Consider the following 24360-nt stretch of genomic DNA (forward strand, 5'->3'; position numbering starts at 1 on the left):
ACAGACTGGAAAGACTTGCCATTTTTCATAAACTGTAGCCTACGTGAGAAATGGATCGAACTTTTGGAAGAGGATACAGATGGTAAGATCCTCCTGATGGACGGATCTGATCTCGCATTATGCTATGTTGGCACGTGGGTGGGATTTAAGTAGATGGCTACCTCCGTCAGCTGGCCCGTTACTGGGTACAAAGAATTGTTTTACGGTCGGTTTTACCACTCAGACTTGTATGGATTTGAGCATTCTAAAGATTATTTAACACGTGGCAGATGTTTGGCACTTGAAAATGAGCGGTATGTGTTTGAAGATGTGCAACACGACAGTAGGGTGCTAATATGGTGGTAGAAGTTGATTGCCTACTGAATAAACTCTTTGGGGTCCACTGTGGTTTATGTCTTTTATCCACGCCGTCCATCCATTTTACAAGCTCATTTTAGGGCAAACAGCCCAAAATTGAAGCATATCCAAAAGATCAAATGGACAACACCACAGGAAACACTATGAATTGAACACCTACCATTGAAAACTTCTTAGGGGTCATTGAAGTTTTGTGTTTCCCTTCGTCCATGTCTGTGTGACTTTATGAACGGGTTGGATGACAAATAAACATTATCGTGGGCATTAGAAAGGTCTCAATGGTGGATATCATTGTTCCTGGTGTTTCCTATGGTGTGGTCCACTTGAGCTTTCGATATGATTCAATTTTAGAATTCGTGACTTAAAATGATCTGAAAAAATGAATGTACCGTGTGGATAAGGTACATACATATTTGGTGGGCCCCACAAAGTTAGCTAAGTATGAATTTGCTTTATACAGTGGCATGCATAGTACATGTGAAATATCAAATATATACGACTTGGCAAATGTTTTTATTTAAGGTTGACTATGGCATGCGTGGCACGTTAACATGGCACACTTATACCTTATACCATAGGTGATACCACAACAAGAACCAGTTGAGATATTAATTATTTTAAAAATAACCGGGTTTGTATGACATCTAGTCCGTCCATTAAGATTATCCCATAATAAAATTGAGATGCCCCAAAAATCAGGTCTATTCAACTGCCAGGTGAGGGTACACCATAGAAAACCTAAAAACTTCACATTCACATGGTGCATCATCACATTTTTATAGTTTGATCGTCCTGTCTTTTTTGTACATCTTATTTTTATGGTGGGACAACCTTGTTGGATGGACAAGATGTTATACAAACACCATGGTCGGCGTGTGGGCCCACCATTAAAATTATCCCATCATGTCCATCCAAACACTTTATTGTATGATATCTTGTCCATCCATTAAGATTATCCCATCATGAAAATGAGATGCTTCAAAAATCAGGTTGATCCAACTATTATATAGGGTAAACTATAGAAAATCATGAAAAAACACCTAAAAACTACACATTCATGTAAAGTATCCCATTTTCAACAATTAGTTGTCTGCAAGCGTTTGTGATAAGAATGATTTCATCTTAAGATTAACATGGCCAACCTCGCAGCTAAATAGATCATGTAACCTAAATTTGCAATTTGGGGGCCGCCATGGTGTTTGTTGGTACGACACCTTGCCCGTCCATTAAGATTCAAAATTCAGGTTGATCCAATTATTAGGTGGGGTATGCCATTAGAAAACCATGAAATAACACGTAAAAACTCCACATTCCAATAGAGCATCACATTGTCATGGTTTTAATAATAATAATAATAATAATAATAAAGCAGAAGAAAAGCCTCTATCAGTGGACTACAAATAAAACATTTATTAGGCACATCTTTGTGCATTTGGCACACATGTACAAGATCCGGACCATTCATCAACTGGGCCTTACTCTAGATGGAGCGGACCCCAAAGAATCACACCAGTGGGACAATCCTAGCCACCCACCAGAAGACTTCCAACTATTACAACTGGAGAAAAGCCCAACCAACAGACAGCCAGAATCACCATCTGACTAATCTTAGTTTTTGTAAAATGGCCCACCCAAGATAGGACCCAACAAATGCACAGTCCAAATAACAACGAACACAGATAGTAGAAGTAGATCATTTTCCAATCAAATACATAACATAAAATAGCAAATATAACATAGTTTCTTTTATTGTGGTCTTTTGATTAGAGAGAGGGAGAGAGAATGAATCAGAGCCAAGGAGAATCATAGAGAGGAGTAACAACGGACTTGGTTTGGAGATACTTGTCGAGGGAATGTAATCCCATGTCCTTTCCAAACCCACTCATTTTGTAGCCTCCAAATGGGCAATCATGGTCAAATGCAAAGTAGCAATTGACCCAAATGGACCCGGCCCGGATTGATCGCGACACCCTATTGGCTATGTTTAAGTCCTTGGTCACCACCCCAGCTGCCAGCCCATACCTTGTTTTGTTGGCCCTCTCAATTGCTTCCTCCACTGTCCTATAAAATCCAAAAAAAAAAAAAAAAATTACTGGGCCTGAAAAGCATTGAATAATAATTAGGGTTTTGGTGGAAATGGACCAAAATGTAGTACCACCACGATTGTGGGCCTGTATGCATATAAAAGTGGATTCACTTGTGATTTGGAGTCCAAACATGCCATTATAAAATGAAACATGATCAAGGATATACTAAGTATTTGGTTTATAAGTACAAGACACCATCCATTCCATCTGATGGTGTACTATCATGAAATCAAGGTGGATCTCAAGATCAATTTTCTTAAACAAATTGAAAAAAAATGAAAATTATAAATAAATCAGATTTAAAAAAAAAAAACTCATCTATCTTCCTTTTGCCATCAATATGCACCAAGTAATACCATGTCATGATAGTGTCAAAAGATTCTTATTCCTTTATTGTCTTCCATGAAATTGCCCTTAAAAAACATACAAAGCTCCTTCAACAATTTATGTTCTTGTTGCCTTTCTTGAATGTAGAATTGTGGTGGAAAAGCGACCTTTGATACTGTATATTGATGAAAAAAGATATTTTGATTTCTAAACATCATTCCATAATACATACAAGTCAGCATGATTATAACCATCCATAAAAACATTATAGGTTAAGTCATATATTAATTTGGTGTTTTGACCAGTTAAGTAATAAATCACAAAAAAAAAGCTCCATGATTTAACGTTGAAGAGAATATTTATCATTTAATCTCTTATAAAGAAGAAATAAAAATAAATTATCTTTTCTAAACGATTCTTAAAGCCCCCGCCGATTTAAAAACATAAAATAAAATCCAAAAAAAAAAAAAAAAATTACTGGGCCTGAAAAGCATTGAATAATAATTAGGGTTTTGGTGGAAATGGACCAAAATGTAGTACCACCACGATTGTGGGCCTGTATGCATATAAAAGTGGATTCACTTGTGATTTGGAGTCCAAACATGCCATTATAAAATGAAACATGATCAAGGATATACTAAGTATTTGGTTTATAAGTACAAGACACCATCCATTCCATCTGATGGTGTACTATCATGAAATCAAGGTGGATCTCAAGATCAACAGCGATAGTCTAACTAGGGCTGACAATGGGCCTGGCCTAGGGTTTTCTTCTGTCCAGATTTTAACTCTTCAGCCTGGCCTTAATAAGGTTTTCGAGCTTCTGGGCCTGGGCCCAGCCAATTGACAAGCCTGGGTCTTAAAAAGGAAAAGGGAAAATGGGTAATACCCAAACCCATACATTTTAGGCTTTTTCCCCAGCGCCATTTTTGGGCCATCATGGCTGTTATTGGCTGGGCTCAGGCCTAACTTTCGGAACCACTGATCATGCCTGGGCCTCAATTCCATGATCAGCTAATAAACATACAGGGCTCAGTCATGAAGCTTGGTCCAGATCGGCCCGTCAATATCCTTAAGATCTTTGGTAATGTTGCCTTAAAATAAATAAATAAATAAAACCAACTTACTTGAACTTCATGAGAGACATCACAGGCCCAAATATTTCATCCTTTGCTATCAGCATATCATCCTGACCAGAATTTCAGTTCAAAATAAATAAAAAGAGGGCAATTATCTGATACCATGCAGAGCATAGTTCTAAAACTCACTGGGTTAAATTGAAACTTGGCCGAGTCAACTCGACTCGATGAGATTTTGAGCTGAGTTGCTCAGAATGGTCCTGGTTCTAGCTCAATCCCCACTCAAGATGACTTGTCGAGTTGACTCGAATCGAGCAAGTCACTCGGCCTCATCCATCACAATCCGTGAGAGTATAAAAAGTTCTCCACATAAAATTCCCCTTGGCTTGTTTAGCAGCATGGATTTTGCAACTTATGGAATCGAGCGGATTTTGCATATCAGCTTTGATGTGAGAATGTAAAAAAATGTTCTTTCGAGGGATTTTGATTCCTCTAGAATCCAAAATTCTTACTACGAAATGACCTTTAAAATATTGAAATCCATACAAATCCCTTTGAATCCACACTGCCAAACTAGCCCTTAATGGGCACGCAAGAAATGGGTTTGCATGTGATGAGTTAATGGGCCATGCTAGAGCCTAGAAAAATTGGTCCGTCGTGGGGCTCAGGTCAAGCCCAGATCTGGTCCTCATATTATGATTTTGGGCTCGATCGGAACCCAACTCGGTCCATTGACACCCCTACTATCCATACGTGTGATGAAGATATTACCTTGACATCAGTAAAAATTGTGGGCTCAATGTAGTAGCCCTTTTCACCACAGGCTTTACCTCCTGTGAGCAGTGTAGCCCCTTCTCTCTTACCATGCTCAATGTATTTCAGGACTTTCTCAAATTGCACCTTATCCACCTGCCACATAAGCAAAAGAAGAAAGGAATTGGTGTCATGGTGGTCCATTTGTACATTTTGGACCATCCAACTATTAATCTGACAATGGATGGATGATGACTTAAAAATCTCCTAGATCAGAATATTCTACTGCTTTGATTGGCAGCATAAAAACAAATGGTTAGAGGGAGAAAACATAACAGCGCCATATGGGTAGAATAATCTAATTTGGAAATGTTTAGGAGAAAGAAAGGAGGGGGGAGATGCTAAAAGAATAGACAGAAAAGAAATAACTAGAACTAGATGAAAAAAAGAAGCTTTCACTTGTAAAGATAAACACAAGATGAAATGGTTATTACATAAGATGAAAGCTCAAATATGGAAGATAATTATTTTTTAAAGAAAATTAATATTGAATGCTAACTAAGGGAAACATTGTTGAGAACCTTGAAGAAGAAAAAAAAAGGGAGCTACCTTGAATTAGGAATACCTTAACTAAAAACAGAGGTGTATGAACTTTGACTTTTAAAAGATGAAATTTTGAATAATATAGAAGTTTATCATTGCTATTAGTTTCTAATCTATGTAACGAAAAATGAAATTACAGTTTCATGATACCAATCAAAATAAAATTAAAGTCACACATTCAATCTTCCACAATGTAATTTCTAATTTTACATGATCTTCACCGTTCATCAGGTGGTAACCCACCTATTGCAACGCCCCTCTTCATAAAGTCTCAGCACAAGAGACGACATTGTGGAAGAGTGGATGTGAGTATCATTCCATTAAGAATAATCAGATTATATACAAGGTACATTTGTCATGAATTTGAAAATATACAAATAAACATCTAATTAGTAAATAAGATTATCTATCTCTAATCTACTCCTATACAGCTATACATGCAACTGTAAACCATGATACCGATCATATTCTTTAACAATGGATACCCAAGTAGAGCACCCAACCAAAACCAATTTCAAATCAGAACCAATAAAATCTGTGGACCCAAACCCCACCTGATTATTAATGGGCTCAAAATATCAATAGGCCTAAAAAACCAACTTGCTCTATGTAGTTAGGGATGGCAATTATTTTTCCTAAAAAGGTCATAGACTGAAATTTTAACTGCAAGTATTGGCATGGGCCCATTCAAAATCTTGCTCATGCCTCACATGGGCCCCACCCATTGCCTAGCCTATATGTGGCAAGACCATGTTCAACTTGTCTTAACCATTAAATGCAACTTAGGTGGGCCATCATTCATCCATCCATAGCATGCTTAAAAAACCCTAAAATCAGGTCTCAAGTCCAGCTGGTTAGACCTCAACTTACTGTCCACCTAGTGGATAACTTCCAGCCTTTCATGTGGGTACAACATCTAATCCATCTAATAAGTCGGTCCCACCGTGAGGATTTCCTTGTGCAAAAATCAGCCCCTGCCACTCATTGAGAAGACCACTTTTGTATTTTTCTATTTGTCAATGGATTTTTTTTTTCTTTGGTGTGTCCCATCTGATGAGTAGGCCCAACCAATTGGAAGGGGTGGATTTTGTAGTCACTCAATAGTTTGGAAGTTATCCACCGGGAGGACCGTAAATTGTGGTACAACTGGTTGGATTTGAAACCTTCTCATTATAATTGTTATTATATGATAAGTAGATTAAAATAGCTAAAATTCTCATAACCAAGCCAAAATCACCCTTTGTTTTTACCATTGCAAAATGACCAGTTTAACCGGCTAAGTGACTTTGCTCGAGTCACAGCAAGTCGTGTTGAGTCGACTGAGTCATGGGTCTAACTCAATGAGTCTTGCCGAGCCGGGACTGAGTTTCAGAAATATGATGCCTAACACATTTTACTATTTCACTTTTTATAATGGCTTATAAAAACACATGCTTTTAATATAAATTACAAAATAATAATAATAACAAATTCAAGAAAAATTTCAAAAAATACCTGTGGCCCTTGGTGGACATTGGGATCAAAAGGGTCCCCGACCACCCAACTTTTCGCCTTTTCTGCCGATTTCTTCACAAATTCATCATATATCCCTTCCTGAACAAAAACACGTGACCCCGCTACGCAAATTTCTCCCTGAAAATTCAATCCAATGGCCTAAATTATTTCACTATGTCCAAGATATTTCCATAAAAAGAAAAATGTAATAGACTTTAAAATTTATAGCATTGCCTTGTTATATAATATGGCAAAGCGGGCAAGTTCAACAGCCATGTCCACATCAGCATCATTGAAAATTATGAGAGGTGACTTCCCGCCCAGTTCGAGTGAGACGGCCTTCAAATTGCTTGTCGCAGCAGCTTGCATTACGAGCCGGCCCACTTCCGTCGATCCTGTGAAGCTAATCTGATAGTGGTACACATTTTTTCATTAGTATATTTTGAATATTGAATTTTTTAATGGTAAATATTTAAAATTTAAAAAGCAAAAAGAAAGAAAGAAAGAAATTCATTTAAGGAACATCCATTGATGGTCTCTTAACAAGAATAACAATAGCATTAAAGGGAATTGTGGCCCACCATCATGCGAAAGGGCTGAAGTAAGTGTGGCTTCCCATCACCATCCACCAGAAATGGCAATGAACTATTTCTACTAGGGGTGTAGGAAGCTAGCAGGCCTTCTTATCAAAATGAGAAACCATAGGTACTCAATGGACCACCAAATTTATTTCATCATCCACCCAAGCATGTATCACCTAGGCCTTTGAGTTACATCAGGTGGGTCCCACCATAGGTGGACCATCTGTAGCAGCAGTACATCGCATTCAACTGAAAAAGGCCCAAAATTGGCACACAAGATGACATGGGTGACGGTCCAGAATTAACAGAAAAGAATTTTATAGATAGGATGGTTAGGATCCTTCTGTCTGTGAGCTTTACAGGCAGTGGTCCATCCATGGTGGCGACACGAGATGAATGGTTCAGATCAGAGAACACATAACCATGAGTATAAAAGAGATGGAGTTTTCGGATGTGCGGTCCATTAGACAGAAATAAGTCTCCTATTATAATCCACCCGAATATGGCACTGGCTTATTTTAAGGGAACAGAGATTTTAGCCTGGCATGCATCATGTGAACAGTTTGGATATTTCAAGCATGTGTCCATTTCGTGCATCTGACTGTAAGTGGAACTCAAAAAGCATTTAAATAATTTATTTATTTATTTATTTATTTTTTTAAAGAAGTTCCCTGCGTTTTTTCCAAACAAATGGATGGGGCTGCATATTTAGAGCAAACTGGAAATGAAATACTCTGGCTGCATATGACACTTGATACGCAGACACTTACAATTGGTATAAATGGTATATATTAAATCTGAGTTGTAGAAACCACTGTTACCAAGTTAGCTTACAAAATTATATTAGAGAGAGAGAGAGAGAGAGAGAGAGAGAGAGAGAGGACCTTGTCAATGTCCATGTGAGAGCTAACGGCAGCACCAGCTGTGGGACCAAAACCTGTTACAACATTCAGCACTCCATCTGGAATCCCAGCCTAATATATATGAAAAATAAAGATTGGAAAAGCCCATTAGAAAAACAATGAATTGGACATGTCCCTATGCAATGTCGACTGGAAGGTTTCACTACCACTGATATGATAGGCCCTGCTATGGATGGCCCATGCACCAAAAATATCATAAATGTGAAAATCCCAACTCATCAATTGGTTCCCAACAAACGTACAGTCAAGAGCAGAAGAAGCACAACAACATTCCACATTCAACCATAACAAGGCCAAAGATTGGATGGACGCCTAGGATCTTCATAGGATATTTTTGGTGCATGAGGCAATGGAACCCATCACATCTACTGTTCAAATCAATGAACCATGGGCCCCACTTGTACACACCAAGACCCTCTAAAGTCCACACAATAAAAGGTCCACACGTTCTATGAAATGTAAGATGCAATGCATGAAGAGATGGACATTACCAACTTAGCAAGATGAGCATAGTAAAGAGCTGAGAGCGGCGTCTGCTCAGCCGGTTTAATAACCATGGTGCACCCGGCGGCTAATGCCGGGCCAACCTTTATTGCGAACATAGTCGATGGAAAGTTCCATGGGATAATGTGGCCCACTACCCCGATTGGCTCGCGCAATGTATACCCTTGAAGGGCCCTAGACATCTTCAATGTCTCTCCATGGATCTTATCGGCGGCACCAGCATAGTAACGTAGTGTGTTAGCTGCACCAGGGATATCCATCTCCATGCCCATTTTGAACAACTTCCCAGCGTCCAGGCTATCAAGTGTGGCCAGTTCTTCGATGTGTTGATCTATCAAGTCTGCAAATTTCATCATGATCTTTCCTCTCTCCTGAATGATCATCACAAACAATAGTCAATGAAAATTAGTGGTTGGGATGCTGGCCTGATCATCTAAATGCCAGATCACATGATAATATGGCACATGTGTACAAGATCCAACCTTTCCATAACATGGCCAAGAAATCAGTGAGAATAACGGCTAAGTGGGGGTGATGATTTGTTTTGTACACTCTTTCTAGACTGATTTTTGAGACATGATCTAACAATGAGGCCCATCTCATGGAAAGCTCAGATCTTTTATATAATTTCCATTTTGGCATGTGTAGTAGTATGCAGATGAGCTAGGACCTGAGTCAAAGACTAGCCCAGACCATGAGCTAAGGAATTGGGTTGTCCAATCCCCTCATTAGGGGTGCTCTGTGGGGTCCACCATGATGTATGGATTTTATCCACTCTGTTCATCCATTTATCCTAATAATTTTAGGGTATGAGTTCAAAAATGAGGCAGATCCAACGGTCATGTAGACCACACCACAGGCAGCAATGGTGATAATGATGCCCTCCATAGGGCCCACTGTGATGTTTTCCCTCCAACTTGTTAATAAGGTCATATAGACCTGGATGAATGTAAAACACAGATATCATCTTGATCAAAACTTCTGCGGCTCCCAAGAAGTTTTTAAAGGTGGTCATTTAATCTCCACGTTTGAGTTTTGAATCTGCCTAATTTTTGGGCTCGTACCTAAAATGATCTTTCAAAATGGATGAACGGTTTGGATAAAACACATATATCACAGTGGGCCCCACAGATAGGACGCAATCTGCGTCCAAATGAAACATGCATACACCATTATAAATTGTAATGGGGACTCAGTGGGCGGCCTATCCTGTCAGGAGGCAGAATATGCGTCTGAGACGCGTGCATTGGCACACGTGTCAGAGATCTAGGCCGTCCATCAGAGATCTAGGCCATCCACCAGGGGGAGGCGCGCGCGTGACTTACACAACCGGCGAGGCGAGGCCAGGGTCCATGGTCGAAGGCATGCCGTGCGGCCTTTACTGCCAAATCCACATCTTCTTTGTCTCCTTCCGCGATTCTCGCTATCACTTCTCCCGTGCGAGGATCCCTCGTTTCAAAGGTCTTCCCTATTTTTTCATATTAGAAATTAAAACATAATTAAAAAATAATACACGAGAAAAACTTTAATACTCTGGCCTACTTAGAAATTCAAATAAAACTGTCTAAATTACCTTTCATTTTTATATGTATCACAAACCAAAATTCAAGCTTATTTGATTATCCATCTCATCCGTGTACATTTATTGGACGGCTTAGAACGAAAATTCTCTAAGTGTCCTATTTCAACGTACAAGTGTTCACAAATCAGAGGTTAGGATAGTCCAACCGATCTGATCTTGGAATTGTTATTTAACAACATTGGTTTCCACAATTTAGACGGTTAATTTCAGTTACATACGTCACGTTTGCAAATTTTTAGTGACGGCATATCAAGTCTGCAAGAGTATCAAATAACATCCCTGGATTGCTTACTGAGTAACTGTGGGGCCCACTGTATTTGGCTTATCCATGCCGTCCAACCGTTCTTCCTGCTCATTTTGTAGCATGAACCCAAAATTGAAGGATATCTAAAGCTCAAGTTGACCACACCACAGGAAACAGTGGGAAAAATGGCATCCACATTTAAAACCTTCCTAGGGCCTATGATGGTGTTTATTTTTCATCCAACCTGTTCATAAGGTCACACTGACATGAAAGAAGAGAAAACACAAATATCAGTTTGATCCAAAACTTCTCTGGCTCCAAAGAAGTTTTCAACGGTAGCCGTCCAATTCCCAACTTTTCCTTTAGTGTGGTCCACTTGAGCTTTAGATATACTTCAATTTTGGGCTCGATCCTAAAATTAGCTGGAAAAACGTCTGGATGGCGTGGATAAGACACACAGTGATGTGTGCCCCACAGCCTTACTGGTATTACAATGAATGTGTTTTGTTCAGACAGATCTATTTCATTAGGTGGGCCTCACCATTGAAAACAGTGGACAGTCCATTCGAATTACTCAACCTACGCCGTCTGGCCCACTTGATGAATGGATCTGTCCAGTGTGATGGGGGCAGATTTTCAACGGCTCGAAAATATGGTATCCATGACAGGTAGAATGTATGGCTGCAAACGCTCAATGGAGAGTAAGTAAGTGGTCCATAGAGATGGACGTGTACAATCATTTTTTGGTCGTAATATGAATCATGATAGAGACCCTCTTCCATCAACCTCTTAAAAATAGACACCTTCCCTTGTTTGTACCATCGCCTGAAAACAACATTCTACTTACCCCAAAACACACCCAAAAAAGGCATATTCTAGATGATCCTAGCCATCCAAAAGGTAGCCTTGCAGCAGACGGTGGAAAACGGACAGACTTCATTACCAATTTACTTTCAGCAAGAAAAGTGAGGGCTAAGATCATCCAACCGTTGAGATTTTTTTAACAGTTAGCCATCCATGGTAGGACCCACATGATACTGACCTTAAAGCGCTGGCTTATGATTTGCTATATGATTAGGGAAATGATGTGATGGACCGTATAACAGTACATTGGGTGGCATATGGTTCAAGACATCCTTCAAATGATCCTATCCATCTGATCAGTGGCCTTCAAATAGCCAGTCCTAAACAAAAATGTTTGACGCTCCAGATTCACTGAGTGAAAATAAAGAAAGGTGATGGATAGGATTGTTCGATATGTACTGTTTACCAAACTTACCCCATACATGAATAGAGTCACTAAATGAACGGCCCTAATGGATGCAGCAATCTGCCACGTTCGATGACTCCACCATATTCCAATACGATCATACACCATTACTTCTTCGTATGATCCACAGCTGCTAGATCGTGCAACTCAAAGTTAAGTACTCTACTCTACAAGGGCCCTCCAATCGGGATTAATAGCTACCTATGATCTTTTTAAGCTGCAGCATTCCATGGCATGGCCTAATAGATGAAGGGCCGGTCTGACTCGGGCAGGATATATTGGGTTCGGTCCGGAGCTTGGGCTATATAAACACCAACCTGATAAAACTTGAATCCAACTTGGGTACTTGGGTAAGTTCTTAACATAAATAACTATATATATATATATATATAAAATCATAAATATAAAAAATAAGACATGTATTAAAAATATAATTGACTAATGTAATAAATGAAATATTAGCATATATTTATATGAACGTGCCTGCTGGGGTTGGGCTTGGGTTGAGAATTCCCAACCCAGGGTTGAGTTGGATTGGATTAGGGTTAACGTGTAGGAACGTTGGCCAACCTGCCCGACTTTCAGCCCCACCTGAGATCCTCTCCAAGTTGAGATGATAGACCATCATTCAGTGCATATTTTACTTTCCAACTGCCCACGAACGACTTGGCTGTTGACTCTGGAACTGGCTTCCCTTCCCTATCACACAAAGCAATGTGGGGCCACCCCACTACGATGTTTGTATTAAATCTACACCGTCCATCAGTTTTTTCATCTCATTTTAGGACATACACCGAAAACACGAGAGAGATCTAGTACTAAAGTGAGACACAAAACAGGAAATAGTGGGGATGGAGACACCCACCATTGAAACCTTCCACCGATGACAGCTAACCCGTTCATAAGATCATTCCCATCTGGACCAACAAAAAACACAAAGCTTTTGTGACACCGTAGAAGTTTTAACGGTGAGCGTACAATCCTCATTAGTGTGGCCCACTAGAGTTTTTTTTTTTGATGGCCCTCGTGTTTGGGCTCATGTTCTAATATGATATGAAGAAACAGACGGAGTAGATATAACATGACGTTGTTTGGCTGGTGACCCCAACACCAGCTAGCTGATGTCAAAGCTCTATACTCTCCACCATCATGTATGTGTTTTATCCATGCTGTCCATTTTATTTTATTTTTTCACTACATTTTAATATATGACTCCAAAAATGGGGTAGATCTAAAGCTGAAGGGGACCACACCATATGAAACAATGGGGATTGAAGGCTTACTGTTGAAAACTTCTTAGGCTGATTGCAATGTTTATTTGCATCTAAACCGTTCATGAATTCAATAAATGAAAAACACAAATGTCAACATTCATAATTTTTGTGGCCCCTAGTAATTTTCCAACCCTTATCATTCAATCTCCACAATTTCTTGTAGTGGGGTCCATTTGAGCTTTAAATCTGCCTCATTTTTTAGATCAAAAAATGAATTAAGGACGAGTACAAAACATACGCACAAACCTTTGACACCAGATATTTCACCAATAGGATGTAAGACAGAACTTCGCATATCTAGAGTCAGAAGAGGTTGGTAATCAACATCGTTACACTGAGCTGTGGCGTGTTCTCTAATACTGTTCATTGTAACAAGGATACACACTGGCATGTTATTCTGTTTACTACCCTCACATTTTCACTTAAAAAGGGGCAATTTTTCGTCGATCCAAACCGTTGATATGATTAGTCCCACCGTGGATGGTGTACTCAACCAAAATCCTTTTTGGTGATCTGTTATGGATCAACATCTTCAATCAAATCAAATTAGAGAAATCATCGAAAGGAAAGTGCATGAGCGTGAGAATGTTGAAGGCCGACAGTTACTGCCGACTCAATCAACTGACTTGGCTCGTTGCATTCTAGAAGGTTGCTGACACTAGGCCGGGTTGTTTGGAAGGTAGGAAAATAAAGAAATTATAAGGACTATTCAATGATAATTTCACAAGGTTTATCAGGAGCACATAATCTTGTAACAACTGAAGGCCTGTTTGGATACCACCAAATAAGTTAATTCCATTTTGGGAGTCTTATTTAGGTAACAATTGAAACTTTAATAACAACTTTTTCAAAAGTCACCTTATACTTAAGGCCTGTTTGGATACCACCAAATAAGTTAATTTTTCTACTCACTGCAGTAGATTCGTGACCTATTTCATATAAGTAAATTTGGTTTATAATTAGTTTATAAGTAACTTTTTTACTTAAAAATTTTAAATCATTTTAGTTAAAAAAATTAGCTCTTTTACTTTTCATAAGTCTCTCAAGAGAGAAATAGAAAAGGAATCTGGATCCTCCGCTTGCCACAAGCAGAGATTTTCTGGTTGTTGCAATGTGATTGGTCCCATGGTCACCTGGACTTGTGGGAGAGACCAAAGAGAGGAGAAGTTGGAATGTCTTTTCCAAATGGGCGCTTAATGTTTCTTTTCCTTTACTATTTAAGTTTCATTGCGGAAACAGTCTGATCTGTCTGTTACTGAGAACAGCCAGAAATCAACGTTGGTTAATGCCAACAGTCCGAAATCGGGCAAGCCATTTAGTGATATAAACGGTCACATCATTATTCCAACGGCCTAAAATGTCTGAATTAATGAACCAACGGTCAAAAACGTCACTTGCAATGTTCTGGCCATTGATGGTCTCAGATCAACAATCCACTCACCCCATTTATATCAACATGACCTCTCCAGGTCTAGATAATTAGAAAATGAGCAAACCAATCCTAAATCTCTCTCTTCTTTTTGACAAATTAGTAAAAGTTCTAGAAAAAACTGAGTTACCAGGTCCTAAAACTCACTGATTCTACTAGAGACTGACTGCGTTAGCTAAGTTCATATGGTGGTCCATTCATGATTGTTGCACGCAGCACCAATAGAAGACTTGTTGTATCTTGGAAGCAATTTGCCAGTAACTCATTAGGGATCTCTAATTTGAGAGGAGGGGAGAAATCATGCTTTAAAGACAACTTATTTAATACGTGCTTCATCCCGATTGAATTAATTTTTCTAATTTTATTTTCGGTATCTAAATTATCATTTTGAATATTTTCCAATAATCTTAAAGCATGACTTCATGGATTTTGAAAATATTGCTGAAAATGTTGCATCAATCAAGCTGATGAACCAAGACCTAGTACTACCAACTTCATAAGGTGGCAGGACAAACTAAAGTTCCTTTTAACTACCCTGAAGATCTATTACATTCTAGACTCGAATCTACCACCTCTTCCAGAAGCGGCTGACAATGATTCGTCAGAACCAATTGTTACAAGATCCAAGTGACAAAAAGATGAGTTGTTGTGTCGTGCTCGCATCCTAAACGCTTTATCCGACCATCTATATGATTTGTACACAGGAACAACCTATGCCAAAAAAATATGGAACGAGCTGGAATTCAACTAAAAGGCTGAAGAAGAGGGAATGAAAAAATTCACAATTGCCAGGTACTTCAATTTAACAATGATAGACACTAAGCCTCTTTTAGCTCATATCCAAGAATTATATATAATTGATTGTAAACAAGATAAAGACAAAAAATAGACCTATCAGAATCCTTCCAAGCTGGGGCTATAATAGCCAAATTGCCTCCAAATTAGAATGATTACAAGAAGAAACAGTTATATAAATCTAAAGAATTTACTTTGAAACAAAATTGAATATATCTTTAAATCAATGAAGAATTTCACAACCGAGACAAGAAAGATAATGTATCATTGTCCAGAGTAAATGCAGTAGAAAGGTCATCCCAAAACAATAACCCTAAGAAGAACGAATCTCTAAAATTTAATAAGGATCAGAGAAAATTCAAAAAGTCCTAAAAGAAAAAAAAAAAAAACAAAAAACAAAACACCCAAAGGTGCCTGCTATGTCTGTGGAAAGATCAGGTATTTTACTCGAGTCTGTAGAGACCACAAGAAACCTAAGAAAGAGGCTAGTATAGTGGAAGATAACATTGTTGTAATGATCACTGAAGTGAGTATGGTTCAAGGAAAAGTCTTCGGTTGATGGTACGATATAGCGGCCACAGTCCATATATGCTACGTTTGATTTGCTTTCAGAACCTATGACGATGTGACTAATAATCCAGTGGTCCAAATGGGGAAGGAATATAAATCGAAGGTCGTCGAGGAACCACGGAACTTGTGTTTACCTCTGGAAAGAAGATAATCCTGACCAACGTGTTGCACGTCCTGTACATGAGGAGAAACTTAGTTTCAGGGGATCTTTTAGGCAAACCTGGGATCAAGGTTGTATATGAATCTGGCAAGTTGTTCATCTTGTCTAGAAATGAGAATTTTGTTGGAAAATGGTATACTTGTAGTAGGATGATTAAGTTCTCGCTGAATGGAAATAATTCTTTTGCTTATATGGTTGAGTTTGTATCCTTGTGGCATGGTAGATTAGCACATGTAAACTATAGTACCATAAGACTTATGGATAAGAATGGCTTAATCTTATATAATGAAAGTGAGAACGATAAATGTGAAGCGTGTATATGATCCAAGATGATTAAAAAATCACTTCTTAGTGTTGAGAGATTAACTTAAATGTTGGACCTATTACGCGCTGACATATGTGAGTTGAATGACATCTTTACTCGATGAGGCAAAATGTACTTGATAACATTCATAAATAATTCATCTAGATATGTGTATGTGTACCTGTTGAAATCTAAAGATGAAGCATTTAATGCATTTAAGATATACGAATCATAAATAGAAAATTAATTGGATATGAAGATAAAAATTCTCAATAGTGATTAAGGAGGAAAATACTTCTCCAATGAATTTTCTAGCTATTGTGAAGAACATGGCATAGTTCACCAATGTATACTACCTTACACACCACAATAAAATGGTGTGGTGAGAGGAAGAATATAACCTTAGTAGAAATGGTCAACTCAATGTTACTACAAGTAAAGTTGTCATTTAGTTTGTCGGGAGTAGTGTTACTAGCAAAGTGTCATGTCTTAAATAGGATTCCATCAAAGATGACTAAGACCTCTCCATATGAGATATGTAAAGGAAGAAAAACTAAACTTATGTAAGATATCATAAAGTGTGGATGTGTCTCACTTATTGCAGAACACATGATCTTACAAGGAACAAAATTAGTCTTAGGGTTGTTAAGTGTGCCTTTGTGGGTTATACACAAAACAATAAAGCATATATAGGATTGAACTTAGAATTTAATGTGATCATAGAATCTAAAGATGTTAAGTTCTTTGAGAACACTCTCTGTGGAGAAAATTGATATTAAGATCCAAACTCTTAATAATGACCATATTGAAGAAACTCAACAAGATGTTGCAACTCCTAATGAACCTCACAGAAATCAGAGAACTAGGATAAAAAAGAATCTTGATCTTAATTAGATAAACTCTCAGTACATCTCTTTTCATCTTGTTGAAGGTGATAGAGAAAATGTTATTAGGAAAATACCTATATAGTATTTACTGTAAAAGATGACCCTAAAATCTTTAGTGGGGCAATGTCTTCGAGAGACTTTGCGTTTTGGAAGGAGGCCATTAATGATGAGATATACTCAGTCGTGTCAAACCAAGCATGGGAATTGGTATATTTACCTCCGGATTCTAAACCTATAGGGTGTAAGTGGGTATGCAAGAGGAAATACCATAGTGATGGTACTATTCATTCGACTAGTAGGAAAACAATTTCATCAAAAGAAATGAATTGATTACTTAGACACATATTCACATATGACTAGAATAATATCAATTAAGATATTATTCATATTGACATCCATACATCATATTCATCTTCACCAAATGAATGTAAAGACAACATTCCTGAATGATTATCTTGATGAGGATGTATACATTGAGCAACCGAAAGGATTTATTCTGCCAGGAAATGAAAAGAAAATATGTAGACTAATTACGTTGTATGGATTGAAACAAGCACCTAAACAATAGCATGAAAAATTCAATTCAAGAGTATTATCTTTTCGTTTCATGCATAATGTAGCTGATAAGTGCATTTACTCTAAGGTGTGTAGTGATTGCATTATCATTATATGTTTATATGTTGATGACATATTAATTATCAATAATACAATTGAAGGTGTAACTGAAACGAAGAGGTTTTTCTCTTCTGTTTTTAAAATAAAAGATCTTGGACAAGTGGATACCATACTAGGTATTGAAGATGTTTTAAAAAAAAAAACATATTGAGGGTTATGCATTATGTTAGTCTCATTATATTGAGAAGATATTGAGCAAGTTTAACTACTTGAAAAAAAATAAAAAAAAACAAAAAAAAAACAAATACCACGTTTGATCCACATATCAAGTTGATAGAAAATAAAGAAAAAACAGTTGCACGACTTCAATATGCTATTGTTATAGGCAGTCTTATGTATGTTATGTAATGCACAAGACCTGATATAGCATATGTTATGAGTAAATTAAACAGGTTTACTAGTAATCCCAATGTGGAAGAAGGCTATTGGTAGGGTTCTTGGTTACCTCAAAATAACTAAAGAACTTGTGTTATTTTACTTAGAATTTCTGGCCGTATTGGAAGGATATATTGATGAGAGTTCGATATCGAGTGCAAGGGACTAAGTTTACAACTGGGTGGGTATTTACCTTAGGAAGTGTAGTTGTCTCTTAAGAATTCAAGAAACAAACATGCATAACACACTCGACGATAGAATATGAGTTCATAGCATTGGATGCAACAGACAAAGAGGATGAGTGGCTAATAGATCTTCTACTAGAAATCACATTCTGTGAGAAGCCTACACCGGTTGTTTTCTCTCGTTGTGACAGTGAAGCCAATATAGCGAGAGCCTATAGTAACACAAATAATGAAAAGTCCGGGCACATAAGTCTGAAATGTGACTATGTAAGGAATTTGATTCAATATGAAATCTTTGCGATCTCATATGTGAAGTCAAGTAATAACTTGGTTGATCCTTTTTACTAAACATTTAACAAAAGAAGTAGAAATGATATCATCTAGAGGGATGTAGTTGAAACTCTTTACTAAAAGTTCCACCAGTGACGGAAATCCAATTCAACATTAGAAAATCTTTAAGTTCGGTTTCAATTGGTAAGAAAAAGCCTCTGATAAGTGAAAAGTTTATGAACTAAAACTATATAGAACCTCATCCATAATAATAGTGCTAGCCTTTACAGATTGAGAGCTGAGTTGTAGAACTCTTAATTAAATCCGATTCAAATGATAAGTTTTTTAATAGTAATGGAAACAATGGAATGATTTCACCTATATAAATGTAGAGGTAGTGCTACCTCTCATGAGAATTGAAGTTTCTCTCAGGATCATTTATGAAACTGGATAAGCATGTGGCCATTAAAAGTGTTAAGCGAGTAATATAAAAGAACTCATATAACATATATATGATTAAGTGTGTAGTATCTCCGGGTTTGTCACTGAAGAATAACTGGTTCAAGGCTGCAACTACTGAAAATTTCGATAGAACTTTAAAATACATACACTAAGAAGATATTTAAATCGAAAGATATCTTTTTTTTGTGTATAAGAACAAGGTTTTATCTCTAGCAGGATTTTCTATTATTTAATTTAACCAAGTGAGCGATTATTATAAATTTCTCTCAATTTGGTTAAATCAAATAAATTATTCAAAATCAAATTTCTAAAAATTTGAATTTCATTGAAAAATTTATTTCCCTTCAAAATAAATTTAAAAAGTGCAAAAAAAGTGATTTTTTCATTTAGTCCCATACCGCTTAGAGATGGAAAAGTTTTCTAGTTTATAAATGGTTTCAAGGTTGGTTTACTTACATAGAAAAAGAGGAGAGAGAAAATAGTGTTGCATGCACATGTGTGTGCACTCATGCTAGCGAGGGCATAGGCAGTGTGACTGAGTTGATGAGTGGTTATAAAGGCGTCAGTGACAAACTTTGCACTTTGCACCAGCACATCGTGTCTCAAGACAAGGTCCAAATATGGACAAACCATTCAGTAATCCAAACATTCAAATTATTAATCCAACAGTCTAAAACGTCTAGATTAATGATCTAATGGTCTAAAACATCTAGATTTATGAGCCAACGGTCAAAAACATCCCTTATAACGTTCTGGTCATTGATGGCCTCAAATCAACGGTCCACTCGCCCCATCTATATAAACATGAGCTCTTAAAGTCCATAGAATAAGAAAATCAGCTAACTAATCCTAAATCTCTCTCTTATTTTTGACAAATTAGTAAATAAGTTGAGTTCTAGAAAAACTGAGTTACCGATTCTTAAAACTCACAATGTCTACCAAAAACTAATAAGGTTAGCTGAGTTCCTAAAGTGGTCGCTTTGTAATTGTTGCACACAAGATCAAAAAAGGCTTATCGTATCGTACAAGTAATTTGCCAATAATATGTTGGTGATCTCTAATATGAGAGGAGATGGGATAAATCACACTTTAAAAACAAAATATCATTTCGAATGTTTTCCAACTACATATAACTATTTACGTGTCACAATGAACCCTTTTTTTTTTTTTTCACCGAAACAGGAGAAATTATAATGCAAGGCTCGTCTCTTTTTCACTCTTATTATGTACAGAATTTTCCAAGAAGGAACATCTCTCTAGACGCATATTTACATGAATAGAAAATAAGGTTCCATGGAGCATGTGCCATGGAAACCTAAACAAGAAGAGGGATGACATACGTCTCTACGACTTTCACCGCCGATAATTAGATAATAGTGCGTGTACCTCAAATACAAAGCTTCCTTTGGAAAAAACGTCCTATCACGAAAATGGTCAGCCATTTTATTTTCCTTCTTTTTATTCTGGATTCATATTGACCCATCAAATCACCATGGTTTAAGCCAGGTGGACGTTCGTGAAAAGACAAACAATGGTGGGCCTTTCATATCAACGGCTAGCATCACTCAACTGTAGGCACTGCTTATGCAAACTAAAAACCCTGTTGTACGGAACAAAACGCCCTTCCTCGTTATTCTCGGATATCAGTCGTCAAGGACCAACTCTGTCCGTTGGATGCTGAAACATATGGGACCCTCAGAAGTGTAAAGTTGGCAGGTTTGAGAAGATCCAGGCCGTCCATCATGGATCCTACGTTATAGAGATTTATTTGCCTAAAAATAAGGGCTGTCTGTTGGTTTAGTGGGCTCCACATGTACCAATGAAATTGACTGACATTCTATAATCAATGTACAGTTGTGACCTACAAGGTTGGATGGAGATTCTAAGTTTTACCCAAATCATCTGCACCGTGTTTTTACTTGATGAGCGGTTTGGATCCCATACGCGTGTACAAGACCATGCAGACACGTATCAACCTGCATGTGTTGGGCATACGAGCCGTCTAGCATGTGGGACACAAAGTGACGCGGATTTCCTGCGAAAGGCTTTCAGACACTGGAAACCTAGGTGGGGCCTACCGTGATGTTTGTGAGAAATCTACCCCGTCCATCCGTTGTGTGAGCTCATTTTAGTAAGAGACCAAAAGCGAGCATGATCCAAGACTGAAGTCGGCTGCACTAAAGGAAAAGGTGGGTAGGAAATTTACTACCGTTGAAACCTCCCTGGGGTCGACGGTTATGTTTACATGCCATCCATACCGCTCATAACGTCGTTCCTACTGCGATGAACTGAAAAATATTAGACTGATTCAAAACTTCTGTGGCCCCACGAATATTTCAACCACGGACGTTCAATCCTCACGTTTTCGGCCCACTTGAGTCTTGCATCCATCTCGTTTTTTGCCCCATGCCCTATAATGATCTCAAAAAACGGATGGACGGGGTGGATTTCTCACAAACATCACAGTGGCCCCACCTAAGTTTCTAATGCAGGTGGAGGCATAGCCACGTGTGTACGGCCGGCCTGAAAAGACTGACAACTCATGTGTGGCCAGAGTGATAGATGAATAGTCACCATCGGCTGAGTGGGTCCCACGAAAAAAAGGTCAAACACAAAAAAACAAAAAACTTCGCTCGGTAAATATGGAATTTGAGGACAGGAGAAGAGAGCCGCCATCATGGATCCCACGAAGAAAAGTAAAAAAGAAAGGGTTCGCCTGGTAAATAGGGAATTTGAGAAGGACAATAATCGGCCACCGTCAGGTGGGTCCCACGGAGAAAATAATTGGCCAAAAAGTCGATCATGTCCACTAATCAGGTTTACATGGACGTTGAAAGTAGACCGTCGCCTGTCGGTCATTTACCATTGATCTCTTTTCAGAATACTATCAAAACTCCTTTGCATGCATGCTGCCACCTGATTAACGGACAGGATTTGATTTTTAGGAAACCGGATCTTCAAAGTAGGACCCATCCGATGAATGGACCGGATCTTCTACAAAAGTGCCACGTCATTCCTTATGTAATAACTCTAGCATTTCTACTTAAAGAAAAAGAGATTTTTATGTAAAACCCGTCAGGAATTAGCATTTTACCAAACAACGCATCAGAAGTAACGGAGAGGTGCTTTTTTGTTGGAAATTATAAAAATTTCCTCATCTTATTTTTCTTTAAAAATTAGTTTAAGTTGAGACTTGTGGAGCTCACATGGTATGTGTATAATATCGAAGCCATTCAACATATAGACCCCACAATCTTGATCACGCAATCAAAAAATGAGGCCAATCAAATCATCATCTGGGCAACACTTGAATTTAGGTGTGCCCTGGGCCTCACCCAAGACACTGGCCCTTTCTGTGGGGCCTACCTTGATGTATTTATTCTATATCCACGCCGTCCATCCGTTTTACCAGGTCATTTTAGGACATGAGCCCAATATCCAAGCAGACCCAAATCTTTAGGTGGAACATACGACAGAAAGTAAAGTTTACATTCCATCCAACCTATTGATAAGGTCATATAAAACTGAATTTTTCTACGGAAAAGAACAAATATCAGTTTGATCCAAAACTTTTATAGCCCATTAATGGACGATCATCACTGCTGCCTATGGTATGGCACACCTAAGAATTTGATCTGCTTCATTTTTGGGCCCATGCCCTAAAAAGGCTAAAATAATCAATGGATGGATGGCGTGTATATATAATACATATATCAAGGTGGGCCCCAAATGTAGGGTGAGCCTCCCCATCGAGTGGTGTATATTATTTTTCAATGGACGGGCCATCTTGTGATTGGATTTCAATATTTTTTGGTCCACCAGATTATCACACGTGTGAACTTGTTGGACAGGTTGCATGTCTGCCACACATCCAACGTGGGCTAACAGCCCCGGATTCTCCGCTCAATAAACAAAAAGGGCAGTAATGTAATTTCCCTGGTAAAAAGTACGGCTCCAGAGGCTTATCTGTTAAATTCCAGCTTTTCGTACAGAGAAAGAAATTTAATACTCCGCAGGCATTTTTAAAATACCCAGAAACTGCATAAATGTCTAAAGTGTCCAAATCATGGTTTTCTTAAATATTTATCGGACGGTTAAAAATAATTAAAAAAAAAAACAACGGTCCTACTTCAACGAACAAGCAGAGGATTAGATTGTTAACGTATTCCACGGGTGCAATTTTCTACTGCCTGCGTATCAAGAGTCATACGCTGACGGAGTATCATATAACTCGCCATATCCGTTACTCATGTTAAACATGCTGTGAAACCATTCACATGCGTGTACAGTTTATTCAGTTGTCTGTAGGGTCTACCGTGTTGCGTGGATACCATCCAAACCGTGCATCTAGTAAGTCCCACCATGATGATGATGATGGCCCAAGAATCAGGTCCATGCAATCATTAGACAGCACACATGAGATATCAAACCAAAAACTTTCAATTTCACGTTATGGCCTTACGTGATGGTTGGGCATCCTGCTTTAATGGTGGAAAACGTACACAAACTCAAAACTTATCACTTATTCAGAAGAAAATAGGAACAATAACACTAATAAATAAAAAAAGAGAACCTATTAACGTCCATTCTTTTGATAGATACACCCATTTTCTACATCTGAAAATTCAGTTATTAAAGCCGGTGACACTGTCATGCCGAATGTAGAAAAGGGTGCATATATCAAAGGAAGGGTGTAAATATTAAAAAATAAAATAAAAGATAGCTCTCTTTATCGATCAAATGGTGGTGATTCATCCTCCCGTACGTGGAACTGATGTACGGCTATCAGACCATCCAAATCGTGGGTCTCATTTTGGATAGGGTGCAAAAGTGAATAGTGAGTGGTCGATATCGAACGGAGATATTAGATGGTCCATACTACTTTCACAGTTGAATTTTTCAGTTACGCTCCATCCACAACTGGGTCAGAAATTTGGACGGTCTGGATTGACGTAAAGACATGGAAAAATAACATAGTAGAAAAGGGGGAAAAGAAAAGGGAAGAAGAAGAACCTGAAACAGAGTCGACGAATTCCCCGTTGATGAAGAGCTTGGTGAACTTGATTTCTGGAAGTTTGAATCCATTTTCTCCCTCTCTGCATTTAGTCGCCATATTTTCTCTCTCTCTCTCTCTCTCTCTCTCTCTCTCTCTCTCTCGTTCTCTGCTAAT

At 38.1% G+C, this 24360-nt stretch overlaps 1 protein-coding gene across 1 annotated transcript; it reads right to left on the reverse strand.

Annotated features, from left to right (window-relative positions):
- Positions 1–1747: 1747 nt before the first annotated feature.
- Positions 1748–24360, reverse strand: LOC131223417 (aldehyde dehydrogenase family 2 member C4-like). The gene is made up of 9 exons (XM_058218830.1): positions 24204–24360; positions 10034–10176; positions 8696–9079; positions 8166–8255; positions 6935–7108; positions 6701–6838; positions 4622–4759; positions 3899–3960; positions 1748–2418 (listed from the first exon to the last, which is right to left on the reverse strand). Exons 1-9 carry the CDS (start codon positions 24301–24303, stop codon positions 2145–2147), a joined length of 1503 nt encoding a protein of 500 aa, XP_058074813.1. The 5' UTR covers positions 24304–24360; the 3' UTR covers positions 1748–2144.

The sequence above is a fragment of the Magnolia sinica genome, chromosome 13 (genome assembly GCF_029962835.1).
Source record: "Magnolia sinica isolate HGM2019 chromosome 13, MsV1, whole genome shotgun sequence".
Classification (NCBI taxonomy): Eukaryota; Viridiplantae; Streptophyta; class Magnoliopsida; order Magnoliales; family Magnoliaceae; genus Magnolia; species Magnolia sinica.

Coding starts and splice junctions, on each gene's coding strand:
- LOC131223417 (XM_058218830.1), bottom strand. CDS start 24,303: ATGGCGACTAAATGCAGAGAGGGAGAAAATGGATTCAAACTTCCAGAA. Junction 10,177..24,203: donor ATTCGTCGACTCTGTTTCAG/GTTCTTCTTCTT, acceptor ATGAAAAAATAG/GGAAGACCTTTGAAACGAGG. Junction 4,760..6,700: donor ATGTCCACCAAGGGCCACAG/GTATTTTTTGAA, acceptor CTTATGTGGCAG/GTGGATAAGGTGCAATTTGA.